At 39.2% G+C, this 14,325-nt stretch overlaps 1 protein-coding gene across 1 annotated transcript in view; it reads left to right on the top strand.

Moving 5' to 3' along the window:
- The window catches only part of myo3b (myosin IIIB), a 327,297-nt gene that overhangs the window by 140,927 nt on the left and 172,045 nt on the right, over positions 1-14,325 (top strand). Inside the window, 3 exon segments of the mRNA XM_061880054.1 lie at positions 11,130-11,194; positions 11,196-11,210; positions 13,922-13,942. Of these exon segments, the coding sequence (XP_061736038.1) occupies positions 11,130-11,194; positions 11,196-11,210; positions 13,922-13,942 (101 nt within the window).

Below are 14,325 nucleotides of genomic sequence, written 5' to 3'. Positions count from 1 at the left end.
CTCTTGAATGACTGCCGGCAGTCACCCAGATAATAAGTATTAGTGCGTGCTATGAAGCCATTGACTTTGTCGCCTACTACAACATGTACAATCTGTTTGTCAGTCCAGCTTCCGCGGCAACACGCACGCGACTGCAAGGCATACTGGGTGACACAGAGTACACTAATGGTTCTGATATAAACAATTTGAACACTCTTAGTAATATGCGCCACGCTGTGAAGCCACACCAATTAAGAACGACAAACACATTTCGGGAGAACATCCTCACAGTAACACAACATAAACGCAACGCAACAAATACCCATAATCCTTTGTATTCATGACACTACCTGACTATTTCACCGCCCCCTCCCCCAAACCCCCCGTGCGTCGGTCAGGTGGGTTGGGGGGGGGGGGGGGCACGGGAGTGTAAAATATATTCAGGAAGTGTCATGAATGCAAAGGATTATGGGTATGTAGGTGAGCCAGGAAAGTAAATAAATAAAATAAATGGGTTGTACTTGTATAGCGCTTTTCTACCTTCAAGGTACTCAAAGCGCTTTGACACTACTTCCACATTTACCCATTCACACACACATTCACACACTGATGGAGGGAGCTGCCATGCAAGGCGCCAACCAGCACCCATCAGGAGCAAGGGTGAAGTGTCTTGCTCAGGACACAACGGACGTGAAGAGGTTGGTACTAGGTGGGATTTGAACCAGGGACGCTCTGGTTGCGCACGGCCACTCTCCCCACTGCGCCACGCCGTCCCAGATGTTAAGTATTAGTGCGTGCTATGAAGCCATTGACTTTGTCGCCTACTACAACATGTGCGATCTGCTTGTCAGTCCAGCTTCCGCGGCAACACGACTGCAAGGCATGCTGGGTGACACAGAGTACACTAATGGTTCTGATATAAACAATTTGAACACTCTTAGTAATATGCGCCACGCTGTGAAGCCACACCAATTAAGAACGACAAACACATTTCAGGAGAACATCCTCACAGTAACACAACATAAACGCAACGCAACAAATACCCATAATCCTTTGTATTCATGACACTACCTGACTATTTCACCGCCCCCTCCCCCAAACCCCCCGTGCGTCGGTCAGGTGGGTGGGGGTGGGGGCACGGAGTGTAAAATATATTCAGGAAGTGTCATGAATGCAAAGGATTATGGGTATGTAGGTGAGCCAGGAAAGTAAATAAATAAAATAAATGGGTTGTACTTGTATAGCGCTTTTCTACTTCAAGGTACTCAAAGCGCTTTGACACTACTTCCACATTTACCCATTCACACACACATTCACACACTGATGGAGGGAGCGGCCATGCAAGGCGCCAACCAGCACCCATCAGGAGCAAGGTGTGAAGTGTCTTGCTCAGGACACAACGGACGTGACGAGGTTGGTTCCAGGTGGGATTTGAACCAGTGACCTCGGGTTGCGCACGGCCACTCTCCCACTGCGCCACGCTGTCCCCACACTCTTTTTTTTTACAAAGTCACGCTGTTGTAACACACGTGCTGAAAAAACGGCGCTTAGATGGCAGCATATGTTGCTCCAAAACCTGTATGTACCTTTCAGCATTAATGGTGCCTTCACAGATGTGTAAGTTACCCATGCCTTGGGCACTAATGCACCCCCATACCATGGACACATGCAGGCTTTTACACTTTGCGTCGATAACAATCTGGATGGTTCGCTTCCCTTTGGTCCGGATGACACGATGTCGAATATTTCCAAAAAGCCTTTGAAATGTGGACTCGTCAGACCACAGAACACTTTTCCACTTTGCATCAGTCCATCTTAGATGATCTCGGGCCAGAGAAGCCGATGGTGTTTCTGGATGTTGTGATAAATGGCTTTCGATTTGCATAGTAGAGCTTTAACTTGCATTAGAGATGTAGCGACCAAAACTGTATTTAGTGACTGTGATTTTCTGAAGTGTTCCTGAGCCATGTGGTGATATCCTTTAGAGATTGATGTCGGTTTTTGATACAGTGCGTCTGAGGGATGGAAGGTCAACGTCCTTCAATATTGGTTTCCGGCCATGCCGCTTAGTGGAGTGATTTCTCCAGATTCTCTGAACCCTTTTGATGATATCATGGATCGTAGATGTTGAAATCCCTAAACTTTCTTGCAATTGCACTTTGAGAAAGGTTGTTCTTAAACTGTTTGGATATTTGCTCACGCAGTTGTGGACAAAGGGGTGTACCTCGCCCATTCCTTTCTTGTGAAAGGCTGAGCATTTTTGGGGAAGCTGTTTTTATACCCAATCATGGCACCCACCTGTCCCAATTAGCCTGCACACCTGTGGGATGTTCCAAATAAGTGTTTGATGAGATTCCTCAACTTTATCAGTATTTATTGCCACCTTTCCCAACTTCTTTAGTCACGTGTGTGTTGCTGGCATCAAATTGTAAAGTTAATGATTATTTGCCAAAAAATGGTTTATGAGTTTGAACATCAAATATGTTGTCTTTGTAGCATATTCAACTGAATATGGGTTGAAAGGATTTGCAATCATTGTATTCTGTTTATAATTTACATCTAACACAATTTCCCAACTCATATGGAACGGGGTTCGTATGATGCAAATAAAGTAAATAATCCCAAAGCACCTTCCATAAAATGTAATGAACTTAAAAATCATTCAGGCTCCTTCATTCATTATTATTATGTTTTGTGTATATGTTGTTATTTATTGTTTTCTTGTTTGTGTTAAGTGTATTTATTTAATTTTGTATTTTTTTTTTTTTAAGTTTGGACACCGGCATATATTTTTGGGGTCAAGTTTATGTAAATGTGTTCCTTTAGAAACTCCCACAAATATTAAGTTAAAAAAAAAAAAAAGAAGAGTCCTGCTAACTTCCAGATTAACAAATCTTCATTTAGAGCTTGGGTGTCAAACTCTGGCCCGCCGTGTAGTTTAATTTGGCCCTTGAGGCGATATCAAAATAACATTAGAGCTGGCCGCCGGTATTATACAGCGGCAGTGCCGCTTCAACACCGCATTCACCGCTAATACTTCCTGGGAGACTCCTGAAGTTCAGTCAACCCTCCCGAAAATCAATCACTCTCCCAAATTTCTCCCGATTTCCACTGCACAACAATATTGGGGCCGTGCTTAAAGGTACTGCCTTTAGCGTCCTCTACAACCTGTCCTCACGTCCGCTTTTCCTCCATACAAACTGCGTGATATATGCAGCTTTTACACACACTTAATTGAATGCAACGCACACTTGGTCAACAGCTATACAGGTCACACTGAGGGTGGCAGTATAAACAACTCTAACACTGTTACAAATATGCGCCACACTGTGAAACCACACCAAACAGAATGACGGACACATCAGCACCGAACACAACATACAGAACAAATACCCAGAAGCCCTTGCAGCACTAACTCTTCTGGGAGGCTACAATATACACTTCGCCCACTCATTGTTATTTTATTTTCAAATTCATTAGACCTGTGAACACGTTAATGTTGATATTTACCTCAGAGGGGCTGCAAATGGAAAGAGGCATTATTATTTTTTTTTTTTATTTAATGTTCATTGATGTTTTTTTCGTTAGTTTTTTGATGGTTGCTTTTGCATGATTAAGTTATGTAAGCGTTGCTTGTCCATATCAGTGTTAAAGCAAATCAGTGTAGCAAACTGAGCAATAATGAAGGTTTTATTCATGCACTCTCTTGCTACTTCAAGGCTTCAATGTTTGATTATTGTTGTTATTTTATTTCAAATGTATTATTAGCCTGTGGAAAAAGTGTATTTTTGTTATGTACCTCAGAAGGCTGCAAATAGAAAAGAGGCAAACGATTTGTATTTCAATTTTGTTTATTGCCATTGATATTTTTAAATTGTTTTTATTATTATTATTATTTTCAACTAGATGTTCCGTGTCACGATAAAGTCAGATAAGCCCTTGCTTGTTCAATATTCAACACAAAACTTGTTTGGGTCCCCTATTAATCATTTTTTTCAACCTCGGCCCGCAGACTTGTTAGTTTTACATTTTGGCCCACTCTGCATTTGAGTTTGACAGCCCTGATTTAGAGTGTCTCATCAAGTCCAATTAACGAGCTGATTTCACTAGTTTTTAGGATCTTTTTCCCTAAAACCTAGCCTTATTATCTTGTATTCTGCAGAACCTGTTTCTAAGTGCACAATTGACAAAGCTACAAAACGTATCATTTAAAATGGCATAAATATTAAGTTTTATAAGTAAGTAATTATAGGTGAAATGTTGAAGTCTCAGCAGAGGGGCTTAAAAGAATGTTTAAGCCCTTTCTGAGTGCTCACATGTGTTATGTTGCTGTGTGATTGTGTGATTGTGTGATTGCGAGATTGAACCCTTTTGATTAAAACTGTCGAACAAAGTTTTGATTATTGCTCCGGTTTGGATTTACGCGCCTTCAAAAAACCCCTGCGCAAAGTTTCCTAAAAATGTCTTTTTTTTGCCTCTTTAAACTGTAATTTGACCCCCCTTAAAATGCTTCAAAGTGCAAGTTAAAGCTCTACTATGCAAAACAAAAGCCTTTTATCAACAACATCCAGAATCGCCGATCGTAATTTCACCCCTTAACATGCTTCAAAACTCACCAAATTTTTACACACATTCAGGACTGCAAAAACTGCCATCTAATAAAAAACCAAAACCCAAAAATCAAAATTGCACTTAGCGCCCCCTAGGAAAAAAAAACAGACAATACTGCATGTAACTTCTGTTAGAAATGTCGTATAGACATGGAATAAAAAACTTCTACGATAGGTCTGACTAAGATCGGGACTCGGGACACGGCGGCGGCGGCCAACGGCGGACCCCAAACAACGCTGCTTGCAGCTTTAATTATTCTTTCTTTCTTTATTCCGCACCTATGCGCTGTAATTTGACCCCGTTAACATGCTTCAAAACTCACCAATTTGACACACACGTCGGTCTGGCATGCCTTCCCAACTTATTAAGCAACCAAAACCCCAAAAATGAAAATTGCGCCCTAGCGCCCCCTAGGAAAAAGAACAAAACAGACTGCTTGTAACTTCCGTTAGGAATGTCGTAGAGACATGAACAAAAACCTCTATGTTGGGCTGACTTAGACCTAATTTTCATAATTGTATCTTCTAGGGCAAAAATCAACAGAAATTTTGCAAAAACCCATTCAAAGCAAAAATTTTCGCAAAAAATGCTATTTTGCCTCTTTTGAACTATAATTTGACCCCCTTAAGATGCTTCAAAACTCACCAAACTTGGCAGACACATCAGGGCTGCAGAATTGCGATCTAATGAAAATTTTTTTTTTAAAAACTCAAAATGCGCTCTAGCGTAATTTTTGAATAAAACACAGAAAAAACTGCTCCTAGGAAGAGGACAACAGACAAAACTGCTTGTAACTTCAGTAGGAATGTCGGAAAGACATGAAACAAAAACTTCTATGTAGGTCTCTCTTAGATCTACATTTAGATGATTGACATCCTTCGGCCAAAATCAACAGGAAGTAAAAAATTGCCCCTTCAAAATAAAAGTTTTGTGAAAACCCGTCACCGTTTTCAAATCGAAACACTCCCCAGTGCGTTTGTCGTTTCGGCTTCAAACTCGCACAGGAGAGAGATTGAACCCTTTTGATTAAAACTATCGAACAAAGTTTTGATTATTGCTCGGTTTGGATTTTACGCGCCTTCAAAAAACCCTGCGCAAAGTTTCCTAAAAAATTTCTTTCTTTTTTGCCTCTTTAAACTGTAATTTGACCCCCTTAAAATGCTTCAAAGTGCAAGTTAAAGCTCTACTATGCAAAGCAAAAGCCTTTTTATCAACAACATCCAGAATCGCCGATCTGTAATTTCACCCCCTTAACATGCTTCAAAACTCACCAAATTTTACACACATATCAGGACTGGCAAAAACTGCCATCTAATTAAAAAACCAAAACCCAAAAATCAAAATTGCACTTAGCGCCCCCTAGGAAAAAAAACACAAACTGCATGTAACTTCTGTTAGAAATGTCGTATAGACATGGAATAAAAAACTTCTACATAGGTCTGACTAAGATCGGGACTCGGGACACGGCGGGGCGGCGGCCAACGGCGGACCCGACCAACGCTGCTTGCAGCCTTTAATTATTCTTCTTTCTTTATTCCGCACCTATGCGCTGTAATTTGACCCCCTTAACATGCTTCAAAACTCACCAAAATTTGACACACACGTCGGTCTGGCATGCCTTCCCAACTTATTAAGCAACCAAACCCCCCAAAAATGAAAATTGCGCCCTAGCGCCCCCTAGGAAAAAGAACAACACAGACTGCTTGTAACTTCCGTTAGGAATGTCGTAGAGACATGAAACAAAAACATCTATGTAGGGCTGACTTAGACCTAAATTTCATAATTGTATCTTCTAGGGCAAAAATCAACAGAATTTTTGCAAAAACCCATTCAAAGCAAAATTTGCGCAAAAAATGCTATTTTTGCCTCTTTGAGCTGTAATTTGACCCCCTCAAAATGCTTCAAAACTCAACAGAAATTTTGCAAAAACCCATTCAAAGCAAAATTTTTGCCATTTTTTGCCTCTTTGAGCTGTAATTTGACCCCCTCAAAATGCTTCAAAACTCACCAAACTTGGCAGACACATCAGGACTGGCGCAAATTGCGATTTAATGAAAAAAACAAACCCCAAAACTCAAAAATGCGCTCTAGCGCAATTTTTTTATAAAACACAGCAAAAACTGCTCCTAGGAAGAAAACACAAACCAAATTGCTTTTAACTTCCAGTAGGAATGCCGGAAAGACATGAAACAAAAACTTCTATGTAGGTCTCACCTAGACCTACATTTAGATAATCGACATCCTTCGGCAAAAATCTACAGGAAGTTAAAAATTACCCCTTCAAACTAAAAGTTTTGTAAAAACCCGTCACCTTTTTCAAACGTAAACTCCTCCGAGTGCGTTTGTCGTTTTGGCTTCAAACTCGCACAGGAGAGAGATTGAACCCTTTTGATTAAAACTATCCAACAAAGTTTTGATTACTGCTCCGGTTTGGATTTTACTGCGCAAAGTTTCCTAAAAAATGTCATTTTTGCCTCTTTAAACTGTAATTTGACCCCCTTAAAATGCTTCATAGTGCAAGTTAAAGCTCTACTATGCAAAGCGAAAGCCATTTATCAACAACATCCAGAAACGCTGATCTGTAATTTGACCCCCTTAACATGCTTCAAAACTCACCACATTGCCATCTAATATAAAACCAAACCCCAAAAGTCAAAATTGCGCTCCAGCGCCCCCTAGGAAAAAACCCAGACAAAACTGCTTGTAACTTCTGTTAGGAATGTCGTAGAGACATGAAACAAAAACCTCTATGTAGGGCTGACTTAGACCAGGGCTTGGCAGCGGCCAAAGGCGGACCCGACCAACGCTGCTTGCAGCTTTAATAATTTGATTGAATCTGTTTTATCAGCCTTTGTAAGGCAAGCACTCTTTGAGAGCGGCGAGCAGGTGCTAATCCACATTTTAAATGCTCGTTTGTCAACACATGGACTTGAAATCAAATGAGGAAAAAGTTACTTGTGTGTGTGTGTTCAATTGTTGCCGTGTCACAAAACCTACAAATGTTTTCCTCCTTCCCAGACTTGCCTGCGCCAACAATCTGAGTGTGTTTGTAACCTTGTGTTTTTTTGTTGTGTTTTGTTGAGAAGGTGTGCAAGCACATCTGTGCAGCTATTGTTTATTCATGGACTAAACCCTTTGAAAAGTGTTAAGATACTTCCCACTCATTATAAAAATCCTGCCACCCATGGATTAGGACTTTGATGGCACAATCCTGCTTCAAAGGCTGTTTTCACTGCTAGTAATCACAGTTTAGCTTGTGAAGATGTAGCCAGAGTAAACATTTGGACATGTGCACAAACTTTGAGGCTGTCGTGAAGAGTCTGTAGTCCTAATATTCTCTGAGGTGTCACGCTGCTGCTTTCAACTCTGCAATGGTTCCTCACAACATTACCTACACCTGTGTTTGAGGTGGGGTTATTTCCAACATGCAAGCATCACAACGTCCACTTTCTCTCTTCAACATGTTCGAAAAGGAGTAGGAAGAAGCAGAGCTTATTTTATCCTACCTTTTCCATTTCATAGCACTTGCTAATTGGTAGAAAAGTCGGGGATTTAACCCGGGGCCTCATCCTGTTAGTGGTAGCCAATTTTATGTGGTCGAAAAGTCCCAATCTTAAACAGGAACAATAGAGAGTTTGTTAATTACTCACAATCAGATAATACAAAGTTGGATTGAATCGATATGAAAACACAGACAATGTCTCCGGACACGATAAGAGCCTGGTCTTCCTTTCTTATTCATACACGGAATAGCTCGGTTGGTAGAGCGGCCGTGCCAGCAACTTGAGGGTTGCAGGTTCGATTCCCGCTTCCGCCATCCTAGTCACTGCCGTTGTGTCCTTGGGCAAGACACTTTACCCACCTGCTCCCAGTGCCACCCACACTGGTTTAAATGTAACTTAGATATTGGGTTTCACTATGTAAAGCGCTTTGAGTCACTAGAGAAAAGCGCTATATAAATATAATTCACTTCACTTCACTTCACTCCATGTTGGCCTGATTTTGGCATAACAACTCATGTAACTGTCCAAGGTTCAATTATCACCCCACAAAAGAACTAGCACTTGGTCAGGGTGATTTGTCCTCTTATGTCGTGTCCCTCCTAATGCGTTTGGTTTGGAGGTAACCCTAGGATAGAAATTTTCCACTACATTAACGCTTTAGTTCACTTCCTGTTCTCAATTTATTCACAATATACCTCTCTCTCTCTCTCTCTCTATATATATATATATGTATATATATTATTATTATTATTTTTTTCCTTCAGATTCTCTGAACCTTTTGATGATATTACGGAGTGTAGATGGTGAAATCCCTAAATTCCTTGCAATAGCTGCTTGAGAAATGTTGTTCTTAAACAATTTGCTCAGGCATTTGTTGACAAAGTGGTGACCCTCGCCCCGTCCTTGTTTGTGAATGAGTGAGCATTTCATGGAAGCTGCTTTTATAGCCAATCATGGCACCCACCTGTTCCCAATTAGCCTGTTCACCTGTGGGATGTTCCGAATACGTCTTTGATGAGCATTCCTCAACTTTCTCACTCTTTTTTGCCACTTGTGCCAGAAACATGTTGCAGGTATCAAATTCCAAATGAGCTAATATTTGCAAAAAATAACACATTTCTGCAGTGTGAAGATGACAAATCTTGTCTTTGCAGTCTATTTAATTGAATATAAGCTGAAAAGGATTATTCTCTTTTTATTTAGCATTTACACAAGCTGACAACTTCACTGCTTTTGGGGTCTGTAACTTGCGTACAAGCTTCTGCTTTTAAAATGAATAGACTATTTGTTATCATATTTAATGTCACCATTATATTATAATACGTATCAAGAAAACAGTGATTGCTGAAGTAGGAGAAAAGAAGTGTCTCTACATCTAATTCATCATCCAAATCCTGTTTTTATGGTCTTTGTTGCAAAAGTTTTTCAGTTCCTTATTTTCTTCAACAATTTTTCATGCTGCGTCTTGGTCTTCTTGTTTAGTTGTCCCTTCAACATACCATAGTAGTGTTGGTGTTCAATTCAGGTGTTTGTTCAATCAATCAATCAATCAATGTTTACTTATATAGCACTAAATCACTAGTGTCTCAAAGGGCTGCACAAACCACTACGACATCCTCGGTAGGCCCACATAAGGGCAAGGAAAACTCACACCCAGTGGGACACCGGTGACAATAATGACTATGAGAACATGATACTGTGAAAGATCAATCCATAATGGATCCAACACAGTCGCGAGAGTCCAGTCCAAAGCGGATCCAACACAGCAGCGAGAGTCCCGTTCACAGCGGAGCCAGCAGGAAACCATCCCAAGAGGAGGCTGATCAGCAGCGCAGAGATGTCCCCAGCCGATACACAGGCGAGCAGTACATGGCCACCGGATCGGACCGGACTCCCTCCACAAAGGAGAGTGGGACATAGAAGAAAAAGAAAAGAAACGGCAGATCAACTGGTCTGAAAAGGGAGTCTATTTAAAGGCTAGAGCATACAAATTAGTTTTAAGGTGAGACTTAAATGCTTCTACTGAGGTAGCATCTCGAACTGTTACCGGGAGGGCATTCCAGAGTACTGGAGCCCGAAATGAAAAAGCTCTACAGCCCGCAGACTTTTTTTGGGCTTTGGGGATCACTAATAAGCCGGAGTCCTTTGAACGCAGATTTCTTGCCGGGACATATGGTACAATACAATCGGCAAGATAGGATGGAGCTAGACCGTGTAGTATTTTATACGTAAGTAGTAAAACCTTAAAGTCACATCTTAAGTGCACAGGAAGCCAGTGCAGGTGAGCCAGTATAGGTATATATGTATGTATATATGTATATAAAGGTATATACAGTATAGGTATATATGTATGTATATATGTATATAAAGGTATATACAGTATAGGTATATATGTATGTATATATGTATATAAAGGTATATACAGTACAGGCGTAATGTGATCAAACTTTCTTGTTCTTGTCAAAAGTCTAGCAGCCGCATTTTGTACCAACTGTAATCTTTTAATGCTAGACATGGGGAGACCCGAAAAATAATACGTTACAGTAATCGAGGCGAGACGTAAACAAACGCATGGATAATGATCTCAGCGTCTTTAGTGGACAGAAATGGAGCGAATTTTAGCGATATTGCGGAGATGAAAGAAGGCCGTTTTAGTAACGCTTTTCATGTGCCTCAAAGGAGAGAGTTGGGTCGAAGATAATACCCAGATTCTTTACCGTGTCGCCTTGTTTAATTGTTTGGTTGTCAAATGTTAGAGTTGTATTATTAAATAGAGTTCGGTGTCTAGCAGGACCGATAATCAGCATTTCCGTTTTTTTTGGCGTTGTTGTCTGTCAGACTCCATTATCATTGTGGTTGTCGGAGCAGTGTGCATTTTAATATTTGTCCAAGTCTTTGATGCTTTCATGCTTCTGGACCTCCATTCAGCACGATGTAGATTTATACAGTTGGTGATGAACCCTCTTCTCAGCCAGACGTGGTTTTTCATGGTGATCCTATTTTCATAACTACTGTAATGTGTTTTGTTTTGGAAAGGAAATCTGGCCACGGCCCGAGCCCGGGTGAACGCCGCATCTCGATCTCTCCCGCCGCAGCTGAGTTTCCGGACGCAGCAAGGTGAGACTCCTGACGGCTAACTTGTGAGAGCATTATGCTTTTAATGAGTTTGCTCACAGCCATTGCAGCCATACGCAGGGCAATAAAAAAACAAAAAAAAAAAACGGTGCTGTGAAGCGTAGCCAACATTAATAGACTACCCTGTTATGTTTGTTCTCTTGCTTGTGGTGATGCAGCATCGCCATCTGGCATTTGGTGGCAGTGTCATAAAAGTACTTTTTGCAACATTTTTCATGTTTATGGCCACTTAAGGTAACTTTGCTTCCCAAAATGTTGGAGTCAACATGCCTCAATCAGTCCCTCCTGAGCAACTTACATAATGTTCTCTTGCAATTTCTCAGTTGTATTCTTTGGGAAAAACTTTCTCACAAATACTACAGATGTATTTAAAAAAAAAAAAAAGCATTTTAAATCGTAAATAAAACGTAAATAAAAGTTTTGCTTAGGTTCTCTATTCCGCCCATAAAAACCCAATAAAAAAAACATCCAAAAAGCGGCAAACAATAATCCATTTACGTTTCATTAACCAATTGTTATTATAAGCGCTAACGCAGACCAACTATTTATCGCGGCAAATGTAATCACCAGCTTGTGTGCCAATGTCGACATGATCCCGCTCGTCACACTTTATCGTAGATCATAAATCATAACTCTCACCTGGATAGTAGAAGGACAAGGATGTATTCTGACAAGGTACTACATTTTGACAGCCAATTTAGACACGGGACTGGCGAGAACGACACAAAATTACGTTGAGTCATTCTTCATCTAAATGCTAATATACTGTACTGTATGAACATCCTAATGACAGCAGACCTTGTACAGTAAGTGATGTTTACTACGTTTGTTGGTTCTCAATCTGCAGTGAGCAAAAATCATTTATGTTGAAAATAGCAAAACGTGATGAAATTAAATTTTGAAATTAATGTCGCATATGCGTAAAATGAGCAAAAACATGTAAATATTACATGTTGTTATGAATGTTTACTACATGACATATATACTTACATCATGTATATATTACATGTTTATTATGAATGTTACTACATGACATATATACTTACATCATGTAATATATTACATGTTATTATGAATGTTTACTACATGACATATATACTTACATCATGTATATATTACATGTTATTATGAATGTTACTACATGACATATATACTTACATCATGTATATATTACATGTTATTATGAATGTTACCAGATACTACATATATACTTACATCATGTATATATTACATGTTATTATGAATGTTACTACATGACATATATACTTACATCATGTATATACTACATGTTATTATGAATGTTACTAGATACTACATATATACTTACATCATGTATATATTAAATGTTATTATGAATGTTACTGGATACTACATATATACTTACATCATGTATATATTACATGTTATTATGAATGTTACTACATGACATATATACTTACATCATGTATATATTACATGTTATTATGAATGTTACTACATGACATATATACTTACATCATGTATATATTACATGTTATTATGAATGTTACTACATGACATATATACTTACATCATGTATATATTACATGTTATTATGAATGTTACTAGATACTACATATATACTTGCATCATGTATATATTACATGTTATTATGAATGTCACTAGATACTACATATATATACATCATGTATATAAAACCTTGATGGAGGTGTTATATGAGGGCTTTATAGGCAGAATAGAGCGGCTCCCGTAGGCTCCTTTGTAAGCGGACTTTGGATCACATTTATTTAATATTTAGAATGCAAAAAAAAAAATTACCTGAAACAATCATTGTCATGTCTCTCATAATGTTTATGAACAATAGGCAAAATTCTAAAAAAAAAAAAAAAATTAAAAAAGTGCAGTTCCGCTTTAGGTATAAAGTTTCAGTTGACCAAAACAACATTTCAAAATATTACGGTATGTCCTCTGGGGTATTTGAGGTAAAAATAATATTCAAAGTCAAGCACAAAACTACTTTTTAATGGAATACTTTTACCCTTTTATTGGGAGTGATACTGTACATGTCTTTAGGCATTGTTCTGCTGGAAGATCCGTACAGTACCAAGGCTGCTATTCATCAAAGAGAACCTGTAAAGTATGTTTTCTCGTAACTACAGTGCATTTCTGAGAAAAGGCTCCATAGTTCAGGGTACTGTAGTTTGTTATTGTGGTTTTCTAATAGACACCCAGCTGTGTTACCAGCGGCCATAAATAGAGAAAGCAACATTTTGCACTGCAAAAGCTGATAAACCTCAACAACCAACAGTTTAACTCAACTACCCGCCTTTTCCATTGGACATTATTTAGAATCATTTATTCATCCAGAACCATATACAATACAATTAAATGTTTTCTGTTCTATGGACAAACTTTTTATAATGTAGAAGCTTTGTAAAATGATCAGAAGATCCATCAGAAGAACTGATATTGGTCATGCTGGATTATACCACAATAGTAATAATGAGACAGTTATTCATGTACATATTAAAATCAGTTTTATTTGTCAATTCAGTTAGTCAAAGTGTTTGTGTCATTTACCATCAGCACACTTTCTGTCCACTTTGGAAAAAGTTCACTTCATCTCTTTTGTTTGTACTATTTGTTTACACACTGTACTACTTCTCTTTCTCTTTATTTCCATGTTTCTCACCTACTTGTTGCTGTGCTCAAAGTCTCCCAAATACCTCTTGAAGGTAAGGCTCTGCTCGGAATTCATAGCCGCATTTCCACCAACTGGTACAGTTCAGTTTGGACCCTGTCTTGAGTTTATAGTACCACGCAAAGGTTTTTGATCTTCCACAGGCTAAACCTATACTGCCATATAAGCTGTACACTGACTACACTAAAACAAATCCTAGTTTCACTTGTATAGTGTTGTCTCTTGAGAAGATATACTTTACTTGCTGAAGAGTGAGATACGGCAAATGTAATGGAAAATGTCTGTCCTAGTGTTACTTCTAAACTGAATGCATTGGGAGGGACACAACATAAGAGATCAAGTCACTCTGACAAGGTGCTGGTTCTGTTGGTAGGGTGACATTTGGACATTGGACAGTTGCATAAGTTGTGATGCCAA

This window comes from Nerophis ophidion, linkage group LG19 (assembly GCF_033978795.1).
Source record: "Nerophis ophidion isolate RoL-2023_Sa linkage group LG19, RoL_Noph_v1.0, whole genome shotgun sequence".
NCBI classification, from domain to species: domain Eukaryota; kingdom Metazoa; phylum Chordata; class Actinopteri; order Syngnathiformes; family Syngnathidae; genus Nerophis; species Nerophis ophidion.
The sequence above is the reverse complement of the archived record's forward strand: the minus strand, read 5'-3'. Positions and strand labels throughout refer to the sequence as shown.